At 38.2% G+C, this 17,050-nt stretch overlaps 1 protein-coding gene across 1 annotated transcript in view; it reads right to left on the reverse strand.

Annotated features, from left to right (window-relative positions):
• Nucleotides 1-17,050, reverse strand: part of LOC139740543 (carbonic anhydrase-related protein-like) — a 72,255-nt gene that overhangs the window by 37,992 nt on the left and 17,213 nt on the right. The window contains exons 2-4 of the mRNA XM_071651133.1: nt 14,162-14,356; nt 13,335-13,382; nt 10,563-10,687 (exon numbers count right to left, since the gene is read on the reverse strand). Of these exons, the coding sequence (XP_071507234.1) occupies nt 10,563-10,687; nt 13,335-13,382; nt 14,162-14,356 (368 nt within the window). The remainder of the gene's footprint in view (nt 1-10,562; nt 10,688-13,334; nt 13,383-14,161; nt 14,357-17,050) is intronic.

A 17,050-nucleotide genomic window follows, 5' to 3' on the forward strand; every position in this document is an offset into this window, starting at 1 on the left:
GTCTGTCTTTTGTTTTGGTGTTGTTGTTGTTGGTGGTGGTGGTGGAGGTGATGGTAGTGGTGTTGGTGTTGTTCTCTCCTTCCGGTTCTTATGAGTGTGTGTGTGTGTGTGTGTGGGTGTGTGGGTGTGTGTGTGTGTGTGTGTGTGTGTGTGTCTGTCTGTCTGTCTGTCTGTCTGTCTGTCTGTATGTGTGTGGGTTTTTTCAATTTTCATGGCATTAATATGTGCAATTCCATTATTTTCATTATAGGATATTTTTCCAGATCTATTAGCTTTAAAGGAGTGCTTCCTTCAACCAGGGAGGTGTAAGAAAAGGAGAGACAACTCCTGCTCTCCTTTGAAGTCATGCGCGACACCGCCGAGAAGTTATGCGCTTAACTACAGGTGGAAATCACGTGCTTTGACAAAAGAGAGCATCAATAATTGGGACTAGCGCTCTCACATCTAGAAATACTTGCCCCTACTGCATTTCGCTCTCTCTCTTTCAATGTGATGGCAACAATGAATTTGTGTACCTTGAATTGGAGCAGCGAATCAAAATGCAGTGTAAAACTGACAATTTTAACAGCAAATAGTTTAAAAGCACGCTGGAGCACGCTTTAGCGGAGTACTTTGTTTGAAAGATCAAAGTATCCCAGATTAAAGGGTAGAAAACTAACATGCGGAAATGTGCGCATTATAGAAAAATATTAGGTTTTTAAGAGGGCCTAAGTTTCATTTCATTTCGATTTGCGCATTACGAAGAAACTAGAAATACATGTTTATAATATTGAATTCTTTCCTCAACTACTCTTAATCAATTCGAGTATTTCATTTAAAATTTTACGGGGAAATAAAGCTTGTAATTCAACGAAAGGTGAAATGCGTTCTTCGTCTCCGAACTTGCAACTAGAGCGGTGCAGAGCATGACTTCAAAGCGTATAGTGGAATGCTAGACATCCCATTGTAACGCTTTGAACCCAAACATGTGTTTGCATGAATTACGAAGAGTTATCTCTCCTTTTCTATACCTCCCTGCTTCAACGAACGAAATTTCAATGATGATTACAGATTATAAAGATCAGGAAAAGGAATTAGCGATTAAACTTGTAAGATAGGGCTCCCTTCACTGAAATGGGGAGAGCTAAATATTTAGGGAATTGAAGTGTATAATACTCTGTTTTTATCGAACCTTTCCGATCATTTTGTTTGGCAGGCTGTAGGATGTAATTGTTTGGGTTTTTGTTTTTGCTGTTTATATGCTTTCTTTCCTACCTTCTTACACACACATAATCAATGCTTCCCTGGCAGTACCAGTACTGTAACTTTGTGATTTAAGTATTTGAGGAAGTGAGAATGTGAGCGGGTTCACCGGATATGGGGTTGTGTTGGGGGTGCCTTTGTTCTTTTTTTGTTTTGATGTGTTTGTTCTTTTCCCTTTCCCTTTTCTTTTCCCCTTCTTTATATACAAAATTCTTTCTTTTTCATTCGTAATATTGACATTGTGGAATTTATATTGTCATAATGAAATTTGTATCATGTAATTTGTAAATAAATCATTGTTTGTTTGAAAAAGAAAGAAAGATACAAGATTGACAAAACGCAAAATGTGTGTACGTGAGTTGCGATGGGGATGGGGTACATTTCTGACCGAAATTCGAGTGTTTTAACATTGAGTGGCTTTTTTAAATATTCAACAAACTATGACGAGGAAATTCTGGAACTTCCCGAAGTGTTCAAAGTTCTTGAATATCTCCTAATTACTTCATGATAACACAATTCCAACAAAATTCAAATTTTGGTTTCTATTCATTTTCTTTTGGATTGTATTGTTCTATAGTGCTTATAGTTTTAAGGCCTGGATTTCTTCTTTCCCCTAAATTCTCTTCCACGGATTAGTAATATTGACATTGTCATTTTTCATCACATTTCTAACACTTACATCAATAAGTTCGTGAGTATTTTTTGTTAGGATCCACTTAATTCGGATATCCTGAATGGAAATTTGCGATATTTGTGAAATGAGCTCTTTGGTACATATTCCTTTCAGTCCCATCGGCAACATCCATATGAACAAAGTCAATAAGTTTAAAGGGTGGTGGTAATCAGGGGGTTAAAGAGTGTATTTTGGTTGATAAGATAGGGTTGAGTATAATATCAACGATGAAACATTGATATACGTGAAGGTTCGCTTTATACAAACACGCTTGGGCCCTGGACTTTTTGTGATAACTTGATGCTACGGCGGTTTAAGATGAATAAAATCAATATCTCACATAATTCTTGTTTTATCAATATTTGAAATTTGCACTTCTCGAGACATGATAATATATGCAACTCTTTTCCCACAAGCTAAAGTGCTTTCGTGAATATTGTGCGGTCGTAATATACGATTTGGCCATTCTATGGAAGATTCATCGAAACAGAATTACAACGAGACCAATACTAAACCCACCATACGCTGAAGCCTCGTCAACTGCAAAGCCTTTCTAGAAATCACGAGCATTGTTGATATTAAAAGAAAAAGGAAAAGAGAATCGTATTGGCTTCAATTTGTGCCAACACTCGTTGGTACGAAATACTGTCTATAGCGCGCGAGCCAACGACCAACGATAAAGAAAGTGTTACTTTATGTAGCAAGAGTGGGACAAGCGCTTCGTCGATAGAGATATTCACCAGACAAGAAATAGAGACTTTGGTGTCTTGTAACAACGGTCAGTGATGGCAATCGGCTATGCAGAGATGGAACGTAATTGCATGAGATCTGTGAAGAAATAAATCTATTTCATCACCATTTGACAAAAGTGTTCTGGCAAATGCCAAATTAGAAAGGTACTTGCTTCGTAACTTGAACTTTTCCCTTCGTATATACACAAGCGCGCCTTCTCCCGCAGTCAAGTGGCCGCCACTTTTTTTTTTCCCGTGACATTTTCATGTTTTGCTGCGAGCAAATGCCGAGTTCAAAACATAACTTTGAAGTCGAGGAGACCCCAAGATTTTTCCAACGATGACGCACGCGGTTAGTAGTGCCGCTTTCCCATGATGCCAATAAAAGTTAATCGCATGGATTAAACGATTTCTCCGTTTATTTATCGTATGCTGGCATCAAAATGGCTACAAGGTTATAAAGAGTGAGCGCGTCGAACCCAAATCAAAATGTTATCACCGGAAGTTGATGGTCGAGCTAAATCCTTTTGTTTTCCGAAATTTTGTTGAGTTGCTCTCTGTTTTTAAACAAAATAGCATATTTTTACTGTCGGTGGCTGGGCGAGATAAAATCGTCACATAAGATGAACTTGGGGTGAAAATGTCCTTGCAACTCTCCACTTCATGTCAATGGCAGCGACCTTTCTGTTTTCCATTGAGTCAGGCACATCAGGAGCTGTTTATCAATTTTTTAAATAATTATTATTATTGTCGTCATCACACTACCGATGTTATCGTCATAATCTTTTGATTCATTTCAGAAGCGCAATCCCCTTAAGAGCAAATGAGGTCAGTTTGTTGTCGCAGGTAATCCCTACCATTAAAGGCATAATCAACCATTTGCAGATGAAACAAATACCAAGCATTAGTGCTTCAAAATAGTTCTAAAATGTGAGTTAGGGATAGAAACAGCCAATGTAAAAATTTGAACCAGTGTAATGGATAATAAGTATTGTTAAATATACCAAATGTGAACAATAGTTATAAAAAAAAATGTTTCCAGACTAAACCGTTTAGTAATGGTTTAATGAGAAAAGTAGAGATGTCTCCTTATATTCTAGGCTTTATTGCAAAAGTTGTATAATTATGGTAGGATGTTTTGTGATGCAACTACACAATATGCATCAAAAGTGATATCTCGAACATTTTTTTGAACAGGACCTTTAAACACGCAACGTCTATACACATAACAAAGCAATAACAACAAAAACACAAACACCTCATCTTTCATTTTTGATATTATCAAACAAAACCTTTCCCACAGTGTCCGTATTAAGATCTGACAGAAAGGGTCTCGGTAGTGAACAGAAAAAGAATCGGATTTGATTGTATGAATATCGTGAGACGACGTATCGTAATACTATGAACGGTTACCGTGGCAGTAAAGCAATAATATACCCCTATGCTTGCGTTGGGGCATGATAATCACTGTTGATGACAATTTGATCTCAATAAGAGCTACTTAGTCTGATCATACACAAGTTGCCAAGATAACTGACATGATATACGAGAGTGGGCAAAATGAAAATCAATATAACGAGAGAAAGTCGTTCGTAATGAGGATATAAGATTAAATCTGGCTCGCTCCTCCTCCCCTCCATACCTTTCTGGGTTCCCGAGTTCATTAAGTAATTTAATCTGCAGACCATTGCTTGCTATTGTTTGTTTGTTTGCTTTTTTATTTTTGTTTTTGATGTTGTTGTTGTTGTTTAGGTTGTTGGAGGAAAGGCATGCGAACTTCTCGGCCTCTGTAATACCTTACTTCTAATGCAGTAATCAAGGGGCATTTCATGAAGCGTTTTGTCCGATATCTTTTCTGACAAAATATTATGAGCTACTGAAATCCTTGCATCTGATTGGCTGAGAGCAAATTTGCGCTACGCGAAATGCCCCCTCCCCCCGAAATAATGCTCGGAAATTCCGCAAGAGAAATCTCTCTAATCTCTTTACTCAGTATTGTTTGTGTTTTTTGTTTGTTTGTTTGTTTTAGATATCCATATCATTTATGGGCAGATTTGATTAATCTTTTTTCATATTTTTTCGGCATCGTGTGTGCATGTCACAAAGAAGTGTTATCTTGGTAGAAAATTAGAAAATATAAGCGAACGATTAGCTTGAAAACGAATCTTCCAAATCCATTTAATTGCACACGAATTATGAATCTAGCAGGTAGTACAAAGAAAAACACATGTAGATAATGTACGATTTGTATTAAAAAAATGAAATGTATTTCATTTATTGTTGCTGGTCTTTCACGAGTAGCAAATGAAAAGTCAAACCAAAAGCCCCCTTCGGCTCTTTCTAAAGAAAGAAAGAAGACAGAGGGGGAGGGGGAGAAGAAAAGGAGTGCCAAGTTTACCATCTTTGTCTGTTTGTGTCTAGAGACAGCATAAGACAATGCTGTGGTGTAAATAGCGTGTCGAAAGTAATGTCAATCAAATCTGGCATGCTTGGAGAAAATGTCCTCCACATGAAGATTGCTTCCTCCCCTGGTGAGGGCAGGCGGGAAGGGGGCCGCCCGAATTACTTTCGAAAAGCAACATTGCTCACGAATGACCTCCTCATGCGAGCCGTGGTCGTTGTTGTTGCCTTGTTTTCCTCGTCGGCAACGTTACCCGTATTCTGCGAGTCATCGTGTTTGAGTCATGACAACGTTTGTCAACGGTGCAAGTTTCCATGCGTCGCGGGCATCCACAAAATGCGAATAAACATAATAGATTATAGGAGGAGGAGTGGAGGTGGGGCTTGGGGAACTGCGGGGAAGTTATGGGTTCGATGGGTGCTGGATTCGGATGTCCTGGTGCTACTGAGGCGTGACAGAGATACCAATAATTATCCCATATCATAGCAGTTTTTCCTTGATAATCATTTTTTTAATATCATTTTTTATACCTTTCATGATTTTTAACATAAGGTTGCTGAAACCACTGTTCGCATGTGATGACTGCGTACAGGCCGATCCTCCGAGATTAGAAGTTCGAAAGGTTTCTTTATGCTGTGATCCCAGGACCTAAGGCCATAAGACGCCGCTTTGTATTACGGGGTACATTTTAGAGAAATTTTAGCTCATTGATGGAGTACTTTTCCTAAACTTAACAGAGGACACCGCAGGTACAAAAAAAAAAAAAATGTGGACAGGTTTCATAAACGAACAATCAATTTAAGAATCATTAAGTCTTATTAAGTTTCGGTACATTAACCCACGATGGTGGTAACATTTCAGTGAAGCTCGGGCCTAGCGGGTTAGGTTTAGCTTGTTTTGCTTTTTGTTAGTCTTGTTTTAGTCTATCTTATTCAACGTTTTTGAAGACAACAGTTGTACACATTACTTTGGCTTCATTGACAGACAAAAGGATTTGTTAGCTTTTCGTTTGTCCGCTTTAGACATAGATCGAAACACCAATACATTCCATCATTCTCATTTCTTTGCCTTTCGATTGATTAAGCATGCTTTTTCTGGTAATGAAATGAACTTTTATCAAGGCTATTGAATTAGTATACAAAAAGCAGGGTATTAAACAAAGAAGACAGTACAAAACAACAATTGATTTGACCATTAATTTGCCAATGATAACAACGTAAGACTCCACTTCTCTCCACTTCTAGAAAGACTAAAATGAAACAAATTAAACACTGAAAGTTTCAGTTAAATGATATAATAATAATAATAATAATAATAATAATGATAATAATAATAATGATAGTGATAACGATAATAATGATGATAATAATAGTAATAATAATAATAATAACAATAACAATAACAATAGTTGTCATGCTCTCTCACCCTCTCTCTCTTTCTCTCTCTCTCTCTCTCTCTCTCTATTCTCTTTTTGTTCTTTTTTGTATGTTTTCAAGCCAAAGGAACATTTGCGCGTCTTTTTCTCGCTCCTATCAGTGACTGTTACCAATATTAATGTCGGGCGGATTTCATGCAAAAACTTGAGATTTCCGAAACAGTTGCACGAATGCCCTTTCGGAAATACTCCGTGCTATTCACATTATGTTATTCTCTCCTTTACACAAAATATCTTATTATCAATCTTATTTGTGCGTTATCATTTGTCACAGGGAAAAGCAGCATATCCTCTTCATGTCTTTGTGTCTGTAGTTAAAGGACGTGTGCCATAAGTAGTGAAAAAAAAAAATCACAAACTTGCTTGCGAAAAGTCAAGATCGCAAGAGGGCGTAATTCCTACTCCGTGCACGAGTCTCCTAATGTAACTGTTTGTGAGCCACAAATTCGCACCATTTATTAAGTTAGATTGGACATAAAGTCAAAATGACGGCAAAAACCAAGCAACTTTGATGCTGAAAGGTAAGCTGTGACCTAATTAGGAGTTTCATTAGAAAAGCATAGTGCCCACAATGGCGGTAGATTTGTTCTTAGTTAAATAGAAAGAGATTAATCATGTCCGTAAAAAATAAGCATAAAACAACAACAAAAAATAATTCCTATACAGGGGAAAAAATAGAGAAATCATAACAATTTTAGTTATGATAACGACCCCCAATAAGACGTGAAGCAATCTGAATGAATTTATAAAACATAAAGGGCAAGGATTTACAAATATTCTGTCAATTTTACAGAATAACTCAGATTTTTTTTTCCATTTCCATTGTGTTCAACACGAGTTCTTATGTCAGGACATAACGATCTTTAAGGGTGTGAAACCTTTTGGCTTTAAAATTCTTATCAGCCTGTGCCAGGTCTATGAGGAGTTCCTCCATCTATCCCCCACTCCTCTCAAAAGCGTGAGATATACAACATTAAAGGAATATTATGTTTTCAAATCTATGTCACGAATAGGAATTTTAAAAACAGAAATTTGAAGAAAAAATTTTATCAGAATGACACATTGCCGCCTATGGAGTCATGAAATGTATAAGACGATTTGCAAAGTCATCTTACTTTTTTAATATTCGGATCACTTGAAGAAAGTAAAAGATTGCTGTAGGTGTTGTTTGTTGTTGCTGTTGTTGTTTTAAGTGTAATTATACTTAAAGATAGGGGTGATCGAACGCGTAGAGGCCTTCCGACCTCAATGAAACATCGTGGGGAACTTTAAGTTGATGAGAGAGACAAGGCGATAATGATATTGTACATAGTTTTAAAACGCTTGCGCAATCATCTTTTTCACAAGTCCGTAATTCGAAATCACTGAACATTCAATGCAGATTACCAATCGGAAAATATTAAGAGACTGTAAATTTATCCACGTGTGTGTGTGTGCGCGCGCAGTTTATCTGCTGTGTTCGAGCTGGAAAAGTGTAGGCTTTACCAATAAACATGGGGGCGATGTTTGGCAACTTTTTGAATGCACAAAGCAAATGAAGCTTACAATGGCCGTATATAGATGAACAGCGTATCTCAGCACGAAGCACTTACATTTTCCAGGATCATTACTACTATGAAATGTAAATTATCATTGTATCATGATAATAATAATAATGTATATGTATGTATATATGATTTTTCGTTGCAAAAGCTTCTGATATGCTTGACAATTACTGTTATCATTGATGTTTTATTAATATTATCATCATCACTATTATCATTGTCTCTATACTACTATGTTATTGCTATATTACTCAATTGACAAAGATTGTTTGTTAAGTTTATCCTTCGATTAAACTTTAGATAAAACTGTGAATTCCATCGTAATAAATCCCTTCGATGACTAATGTTATTTTGCCGATTGGACATTTTGCAATTCGGCCTTGATTTGAATGAGAGAAAAGCCAAGAAGCACAATGTTCATAATCCTCCCCTTGAAAATATTTTGACTGTCCAGCAAGAGGGAGTTTAGAATGGCACGCAATGATCTCGTCCCCGTATTTCCTCGTACAAAATTGATATTCTAGATCAACTCTGCAGTTCATGTAAAGCCTGCGTTTCACATCAGGGTAGGCTCATAAGTGGCGCTTTGGAACACGGGAGTGCTTAGGAAGACAGTGCAATCACCAAGCAACATGATTGTATTCTTTTTTTTTCTCTCTCTCTCTCGTTTAGTTTATGTACTACGCACAATGCCATCGACCGAGTACATTAGTGACAAAAATATGACAAGAGAGGGCGCTCGTTCACTAACTTTCAGGGGTGGCCATCACAATAAGCCAGTTCACAGCAGGGAGGTGCTAGAGAAGGAGAGACAACTACTGCTCTCCTTTGAAGTCATGCGCGGCACCGCCGAGAAGTTATATGCGTTCAACTACAGGTGTTACCCATGTGCTTTAACAAAAGAGAGCATCAATAATCGGGACTAGCGCTCTCACATCTAGAAATACTTGCCCCTACTGCAATTCGCTCTCTCTTTCAATGTGATGGCAACAATGAATTTGTGTACCTTGAATTGGAGCAGCGAATCAAAATGCAGTGTAAAACTGACAATTTTAACAACAAATAGTTTAAAAGCACGCTGGAACACGCTTTAGCGGAGTACTTTATTTGAAAGATCAAAATATCCCAGATTAAAAGATAAAAAACTAACATGCGGAAATGTGCGCATTATAGAAAAATAATAGGTTTTTAAGAGGGCCTATTTTCATTTCATTTCCATTTGCGTATTACGAAGAAACTAGAAATGCATGTTTATAATATTGAATTCTTTCCTAAACTATTCTTAATCAATTCGAGTATTTCATTTAAAATCTTACAGTGAAATAAAGCTTGTAATTCAACGAAAGGTGAAATGCGTTCTTCCTCTCCGAACTTCGTCTTGCAACTAGAGCGGTGCCGAGCATGACTTCAAAGCGTAGTGGAATGCTAGACATCCCATTGTAACGCCTTGAACCCAAACATGTGTTTGCATGAATTACGAAGAGTTGCCACTCCATCTCTATAACACCTCCCTGTTCACAGTTAGCTCATGGGCACATTGGTACAAATGGCCTTTCTTTTTTCTCAGTTGGTTAGGCACTTCACTCGTTTTCAAAGTAGCATGATGCATAAGCATGTCCACAATTTATGGAATTCACGTTCAAATAAAGAATGAACTTGCACAGAGCAGGTAAAAAGAATGGTCTGTCAATTGACACTTCGTCAGGCATTCATTTCATAGTTTCGTGTTGAATGCATACACAAAGTCTTTCTATCAACATTGCTAGATACCAGGCTTGCTGTCAGGTGGCTAGGATATAACAAGCACCATTTACAAGGGTTACGTGAATAATCATTACATCAGGGATGTTTATCTCAGTGAATTCAAAGACAAACACGCCTGATTGTACAAATGACCCTTTTCTGCTCATGCGCAAAGTGAAACTGTAAACTGGCTTATTATCCCCTTTGCGCAGCTACTTATTTGCGACGACGTTTCATTTGGTCCCCCCCCCCAAAAAAAAAAAAACAACAACAACAGCAACAACAAAACAAAACAAAACAAAACACAAAAAACAAACAAACAAACAGACAAAAAATCAGTCCTCCCTCAATCTCTCCCTCAAATAAATGAATAGATAAATAAATAAACGAACAAAAAATAAACAAGAACAACGCTGAATGTTGAAAGACATTCTAGTACCAATAGTAATGATAATTATAAGGTTAATAGTGCTAATCACATAAAATAGATCTCAATAAGAGCAATACCGGCAACACATTGGTCATTAAACGTAACGTTAACCTCTGTGCGTGCTTCCCTGTCATCTCACTTGTTCGCCATCTGGGTCGGGATAGCATCCCACCCTAAACGTGCCCGTCGTTCGAGATAAAGAATTGTTCTCACTGTGACATCACACCTAACTTTACCCAATCACCGCGTTCACTCAGCACTAAGACTTCGACGATCGCACTCGAAACTTTCGTAGCAACTTGAAGAGTCCGCTTTCATATATGTTGTAATGTTTAACCAAAGACTGTCACTATGTTCACCCACCTCCATTGGGTACGCCTTGAAGTTCACCGTGTGCTCCGACCCACGGTCATCCTTTTGACCCCAGTGGAAGGCGCAGGCGGCCAGCTCGAACTTGGAATTTGGCGGGAGAGGTCCACCAGACAGCACTGTGCAGTGGACATGGGAAAAATGGAGAACGTCTATAATTCACTACGTTTGGTGTTTTCTTTTATCCTGTCGAAACTATTAGTTACTGATGTATACATTATATTTCTAACAGTTTCAATATAATTATGCACTAGAACTTCATCACAACAATTTTGGGCTGGGTGGGGTTGGGAAGATATCCAGATTCTGTTGATTTAATCAATCTGCGTGCCGTAGACAGTGACCTGTATTTTTTTTTCCGGTTCGAAATTCTTTTATTTTCGGCCAGTCAGAGAGAATTCTTAACTATGGACTGATCATCCAGGTCACAAATGTCGGAATTATACCTTGGCATTCATGTTATGATTGCATTTTTCTTTTTTTGTCCCTGTGTATGTTAATGTGATAATATGTTTTAATAACGATTATTTGCAAAGTATGCACACGTCACAAATTCCATTTTACTCCGCCATAATGTAAAATTTATCTGCGGTGATCAGAAAATAAATGGGAAGAAAGATCCCCTGACGGAATAAACAGTACTGGGCAGGCGCGCCGGAAGCAGTTTTGGATTGGGGGGGGGCAAATATTGGAGGGGGCTCACGATAGACCATACATATGTTACACAATATATACACATACACACACACACATACACACATCTCTCTCTCTCTCTCTCTCTCTCTCTCTCTCTATATATATATATATATATATATATATATATATATGTGTGTGTGTGTGTGTGTGTGTGTATATATATATATATATATATATATATATATATATATAAAGTGGCGTGCGATGGGTCGAAACATTGGGGGTGGGCACCTTGTGGAAAAGTAATTTTGACGGTGTGTATGCTGGTGCATGTGTGCGTGCGCAATAATGGGTCTACAATACATTACGGAATTTGATACATTCAACAACGCAGTCATTGAGCAACATTGTAAGTTTTCCTTACATGGATTATGGAATGACGGTGTGAAACGACAAATTATATACTGTCGGCAACATCAGGAGAATTGCATAACAATAAAATGCGAACGAGCGGAGCGAGAGAGCTTGAAAATTTTGGCATTTTACAGTCCCAAAACTGCCGTTTGTAGCTATATCTTTCGCTTTAGAAATTAATGGGGGCGCATCGGGCGCAACTGCTGGCAATTACTGGCAGCAACATTAGGAGAATGGCATAACCATTCAATGCGAGCGAGCGAAGCGAGCGAGCTTGAAAATTTTGACATTCTACAATCCCCAAACTGGCGTTTGTAGCTGTATCTTTCGCTTTGGAAATTAATGGGGGGCGCATCGGGCGCAACTGCTGGCAATTACTGGCAGCAACATTAGGAGAATGGCATAATGATTCAATGCGAGTAAGCGAAGCGAGCGAGCTTGAAAATTTTGACATTCTACAGTACAAAAACTGCCGTTGTAGCTATATTTTTCGCTTTGGAAATTAAGGGGGAGGCGCACCGGGCTCAACTGCTGGCAATTACTGGCTGCAACGTTAGGAAAATGGCATAACGAATAAATTTGACGATTAATTTTGACATTTTACAGTCCCCAAACTGCCGTTTGTAGCTATATTTTGTTTTCGCTTTGGAAATTAAGGGGGGGGGGCGACCCAGGCACAACTGCTGGCAATTACTGGCAGCAACATCAGGAGAATGGCATAGCGATTGAATGCGAGCGAGCGGAGCGAGCGAGTTTGGAAATTTTGACATTTTGCAGTCCCAAAACTGCCGTTTGTAGCTATGTTTTTTCGCGTTTATTCATTTATATACATATCTATCTTATTTCATCTATTTCTATTTATTTGTTTATTCATTCTTTTTTTTTTGGGAGGGGGGATTTTTGGGGGGGCAAAAATGCGTTTTGCCCCCCCACTTTTTGGATTGGGGGGGCGGCCGCCCCCCCTGTCCCCCCACTTCCGGCGCCTATGGTACTGGGTTTTCCAAGGAGAAATCGAGGTGTGTGTTTAGTTATTTTTTTTTTTTAAGCAGCAGGTACGCAGGTCAGCATTGTTGTACTTGGGAAGTGCGAAGCGGTAGGCCTACATGTGATTCGCAATGAAAGTGCTATGTATCGTTTACTTTGTCTGAAATTGTGGCAACGCCTTTCCAACACAAAAGAGGGCGCTATAGTAGTAGTTTCTGCCGTGCATGAATTTCATTTTGTCGACGAGTAAACGACAAACTTTACTTTGAAAAGGTATAATCTTCCTTTCTCTCACAAAATTGATCTTTTATTCTACAAAAATTGTAGAAAGACAAGACCATGGAGATCATCGAGGTGACGCAACTGTTATTTTTGAAAGCTTTCGTCATTGTTGAAATAAAACAAAATATGATGTGATTTATGACAAATGAACAAAAGACGCAGAACAAGGCCCTGCAACTAGGCCCTACATAATTTATTGCCAGTTCATATATTCATATCGCTACCATGGCTGTTTTGTTTTGTTTTTTTCTTATATTTTTCTCGGCATGTTTGTTTCATGAAACAATGTGACATGAATTTGTGATATCTACGAGGGTTTGGTTAATGATGCTTTTACAAACTGTCATTCTGGGGCGATGCTATCGTCCATAAACATCGTAACAAATAGTTTTTGCTCTAATTTTGTTAAACATCTACTGAAGAAAGAACTTTGTGAAAGTGTTTTCTTACGTGACTTGGGTACATCCATGCTTGTATCCCGTAGACCCGATATTCCATCTGCAATGTCGGAAAGAAAAGGTTATGGCAACAGATGAATTCAGGGCACCGTTTCATCAAAGTCGGTGTCAGCCCTGACAAGTTGTCAGTCTCTGACAATTACCATAGTAACAGTCAGTGACCAAAGCTTCTCTGCCAATCAAAACCAATGATTTTACTGAAATTGTCCGAGACTGACAACTTGTCAGGGCTGACAACTTTCATGAAACAGTGCCCTGATCTTCACCAGGTGCTCAATAGAATATCGTCAAATATGAAAACATCTGAAAATAAATTTATTAATTATCCATTCCTATCGATTCGATGATAGTAATGACCACATTTACTTTGCGACAGAATTCAACCACAAGATTTATGAAGATAATCTGACAATTTCAGTTATTTTGCCACATTGGTCCCAAGACTCATTTCCTTCTTTTGTACAAATTGTTTGATAGTGAAGTCATTATACTTTTTTTTTTGGATTTAATTTACTGTAATTATTATGTCATCATGATCGCAAAGAAAGAACAAAAACAAAACAAAAACAAAACATAGATAGCAACATGAATAGCACATGGTGCTCACTGCTGCGAAGTGGGTTAAGGGTTTAAGTGTGTGTTTTAAGGCGTGTGTGACGGCCGCTCGAGTAAAGTACAATTTCACATGTCTAACTTAACTTTACAAGAACATTTTATATCAGACACACACACACACAAGTGACAGACATTTTATTAAAATCGATGATATATAACGGAAGTTTTGGAATTTCGAAGTTCACATGTAATTTTGGTTCTCACCCGATTTGTACTTGAAGATAATCTGTATCCCCGTACCCATGTTGATGAGATCGCACTCCCGACAGAGGGCGTAGTTGGTTTCCAGCGGTGGGTGATTGAGGCTGTCACGGAAAACCGCCTCGCGGGAGTTGATGTTGATCGGAGACTGACAGTCACCGTTGGCCTCGCTGAAATGGAGCCCCCACTCGGCCGTTCCTAGGTAATCACGGTAAAGGTGAGAAAGAGGCGTTAATGAAACAATATGCATTTCAATATCAAAACTCACTCACAGCTGGCACTAGTCTGCAATAATCTCTAGAACCACAGACTTCACAAAACATTGAATAATTTTCTTTAGAGTTCTTAGGACATGCTCTCTCACCTCTCAAATTTAAATTGTAGGAGAGATATTCCCTTTAAGAAGAGCAGTTTGAAATAGCCAAGCAGAAAGCGTAATATACACGCAAGTGCTGCATAAAAAATGTCTTGTTAATTTGGTTGAAAAGAATACACGTTCACCTGTACATTCCAATGCTATGCACCTGTTCATTCCAATATCATGCACCTGGTACACACATAAATGTTTACAATATCGTTATAATGAAGACTTATACTTTTTTTATATAATACCTCAGTTGCAGGTCAATTTCAAAGAGGTCTGCAATGATCTTAATCCGCACATGCTCGGATTGTAACTGTGAAATGGCTTATTCTTGCAATGTAATGTGCAAGTAGTAAATGTTGCTACGTCAGGTAAGCCTGGGAAAACAAACTTTCCAGTTGATAGCATCACCCTTTGTTGTACAGGAGTGCAAAAAATATGAAAATGTTAATGAACCGTTTAGTAAACATGTTCTGTTCATGTTTTTCTTTCTTCAAAGAATACGCGGCTCTTTAAGCTCGCAAAACCAAGACAGTAGTTTCTGAAGATATCAAACAGATGATACTTATGTAGAGGGATTACGATGAAGCAATCAACAGATATAATATAATGAAACCTTTTATACACTGTCTTGGAATCTGGTTGTTGATGCATGTATTCATTTATTATGCTGTTACCCATGAGTATCAAAGTGATAATGCTAGAGGCTTTTGTTATAGCTTTGGATGGAATCAGGTGCGAGCATGGTTAGCAACTATAGTGTTCACAGATATTTGGTCCAGGTGAGGTTGTTGTTTAGAACCAGTTTCAATGGCAATGAATAACTATGACATCACACTCTTGTATTCTATACAGTCAAACCTGTCTAGCTGTATCATTGCTGTACACATGTGTAAGTATATTGATGATATAGTCATGGACATTAAAGGACAAGTTCACATTCATAGACATGTGGATTGAGTGAATGCAGCAATATTAGTAGAACACATCAGTGAAAATTTGGGGAAAATCGGACAATCCGTTCAAAAGTTATGAATTTTTAAAGTATCTGCGTAGTCACTGCTGGATGAGAAGACTACTACAGTGCATGATGTCATATGCGTACAACCATTGTATAAAGAAAATAAAAAGAGAATTTCACAAAATTTGACTTTTTGAATAAAGTGCACATTTCTTCGACTTGTTACTGACATATATTAAGGGTAATATTATTCCCCCTGCCTTCTGAAAGAGAGAAGTCAAGTGTTCTTTTGTTATGCGAGAAAAGTGAAAATATGTTGAATTTTCTTTATTCTTTCTTTGTACCGTTGTACTCATGTGACATTACAAGCTATAGTAGTCTTCTCATCCAGCCTTGAGTAAGTAGAAACTTCAAAAATTCATAACTTTTGAACCGATTGTCCGATTTTCCTCAAACTCTCAATGATGTGCTCTACTAATATTGCTGCATTCACTCAACCCATATGTCTATGAAGGTGAACTTGTCCTTTAATGTAGAGAAATATTCATGTTTTTCACACATTGAACAATGCGGTTATTGATCGCGTTATTGCACACTAGCGTGCATAATAAGAGACCACTATACAGCAAGCAAGCTTTAATTCCCCTTTTGCATGACTATGCTTGAACGACGGGTAAATGCAGTGATGGTGGCGATCATTGAACTGTTCGCCATGCATGCTCGACTGGCAAAGCAGAGAAACACGCTGAATTATTGGCTAGGCTGCGGCTGGTATGGGTTAGTGGCCGCTATATACAGTACCGTAAAGAGAGAATGAGAGAGATGACGAATTTGAAGGATATTTTAAGCACCGTTTTGTGGATACTCATTGCTACCACACCGAAATGAACAACTGGTTCCAATGATGGCCCCCGCCTGACAGACATCTAAAACTTGATGCCATTTTTTTTCAATATATTTTTCTTAATAGCTGAAGTGGCCTCAGAAAAGCAACTAATGGAATACATTCAGCTGGCATTTGAGAAGCAGTAACCCATCTCTTATTTCTCTCCACAGCTCTAGTCGATGATGAGCAAAAAGCCATAAATGCTGACCATGTCCCAACACCCATTTTACCAAATGGGCGGGGAACTCCAGCCCAGGGCTCCAGCCTTACACACTCTTCCGCTCACCCATACGGTTTGTTTTGTCGGCGTGTTTTAGTGAAAGTACAGTATTTTCGTTTAACGTGATTAACTTGGCATATGACATCAACATTGCTGGATGAAATCAGAATGGTTTCAAATCATAACACCTCCTGGATTTGCTCTCAAAGTTGATGACATGAAAGTGATATTTCATTTCCTTTATAGGCCTAAATGTGGACTTAATATCAAACGCTCGTTTGTTTGTGTTTTTTCGCACGATGGGCGTCACACTGTGGTGATAAACATGACTTTGTGTCATGGAATATCAAATTGTGATTGTGAATTCCACGTTGATATACGGTGCCAAAAATAAGTGTGATGTGCAGACAGAAGGGCCATTTTAATGACGTCGAAAGCACGTCTGTTGTCAGAAACCGAAG

Source organism: Diadema antillarum, unplaced genomic scaffold (assembly GCF_040938485.1).
Source record: "Diadema antillarum isolate AM-2024a unplaced genomic scaffold, OU_Dant_1.0 seq00000860_RagTag, whole genome shotgun sequence".
Lineage (NCBI taxonomy): Eukaryota > Metazoa > Echinodermata > Echinoidea > Diadematoida > Diadematidae > Diadema > Diadema antillarum.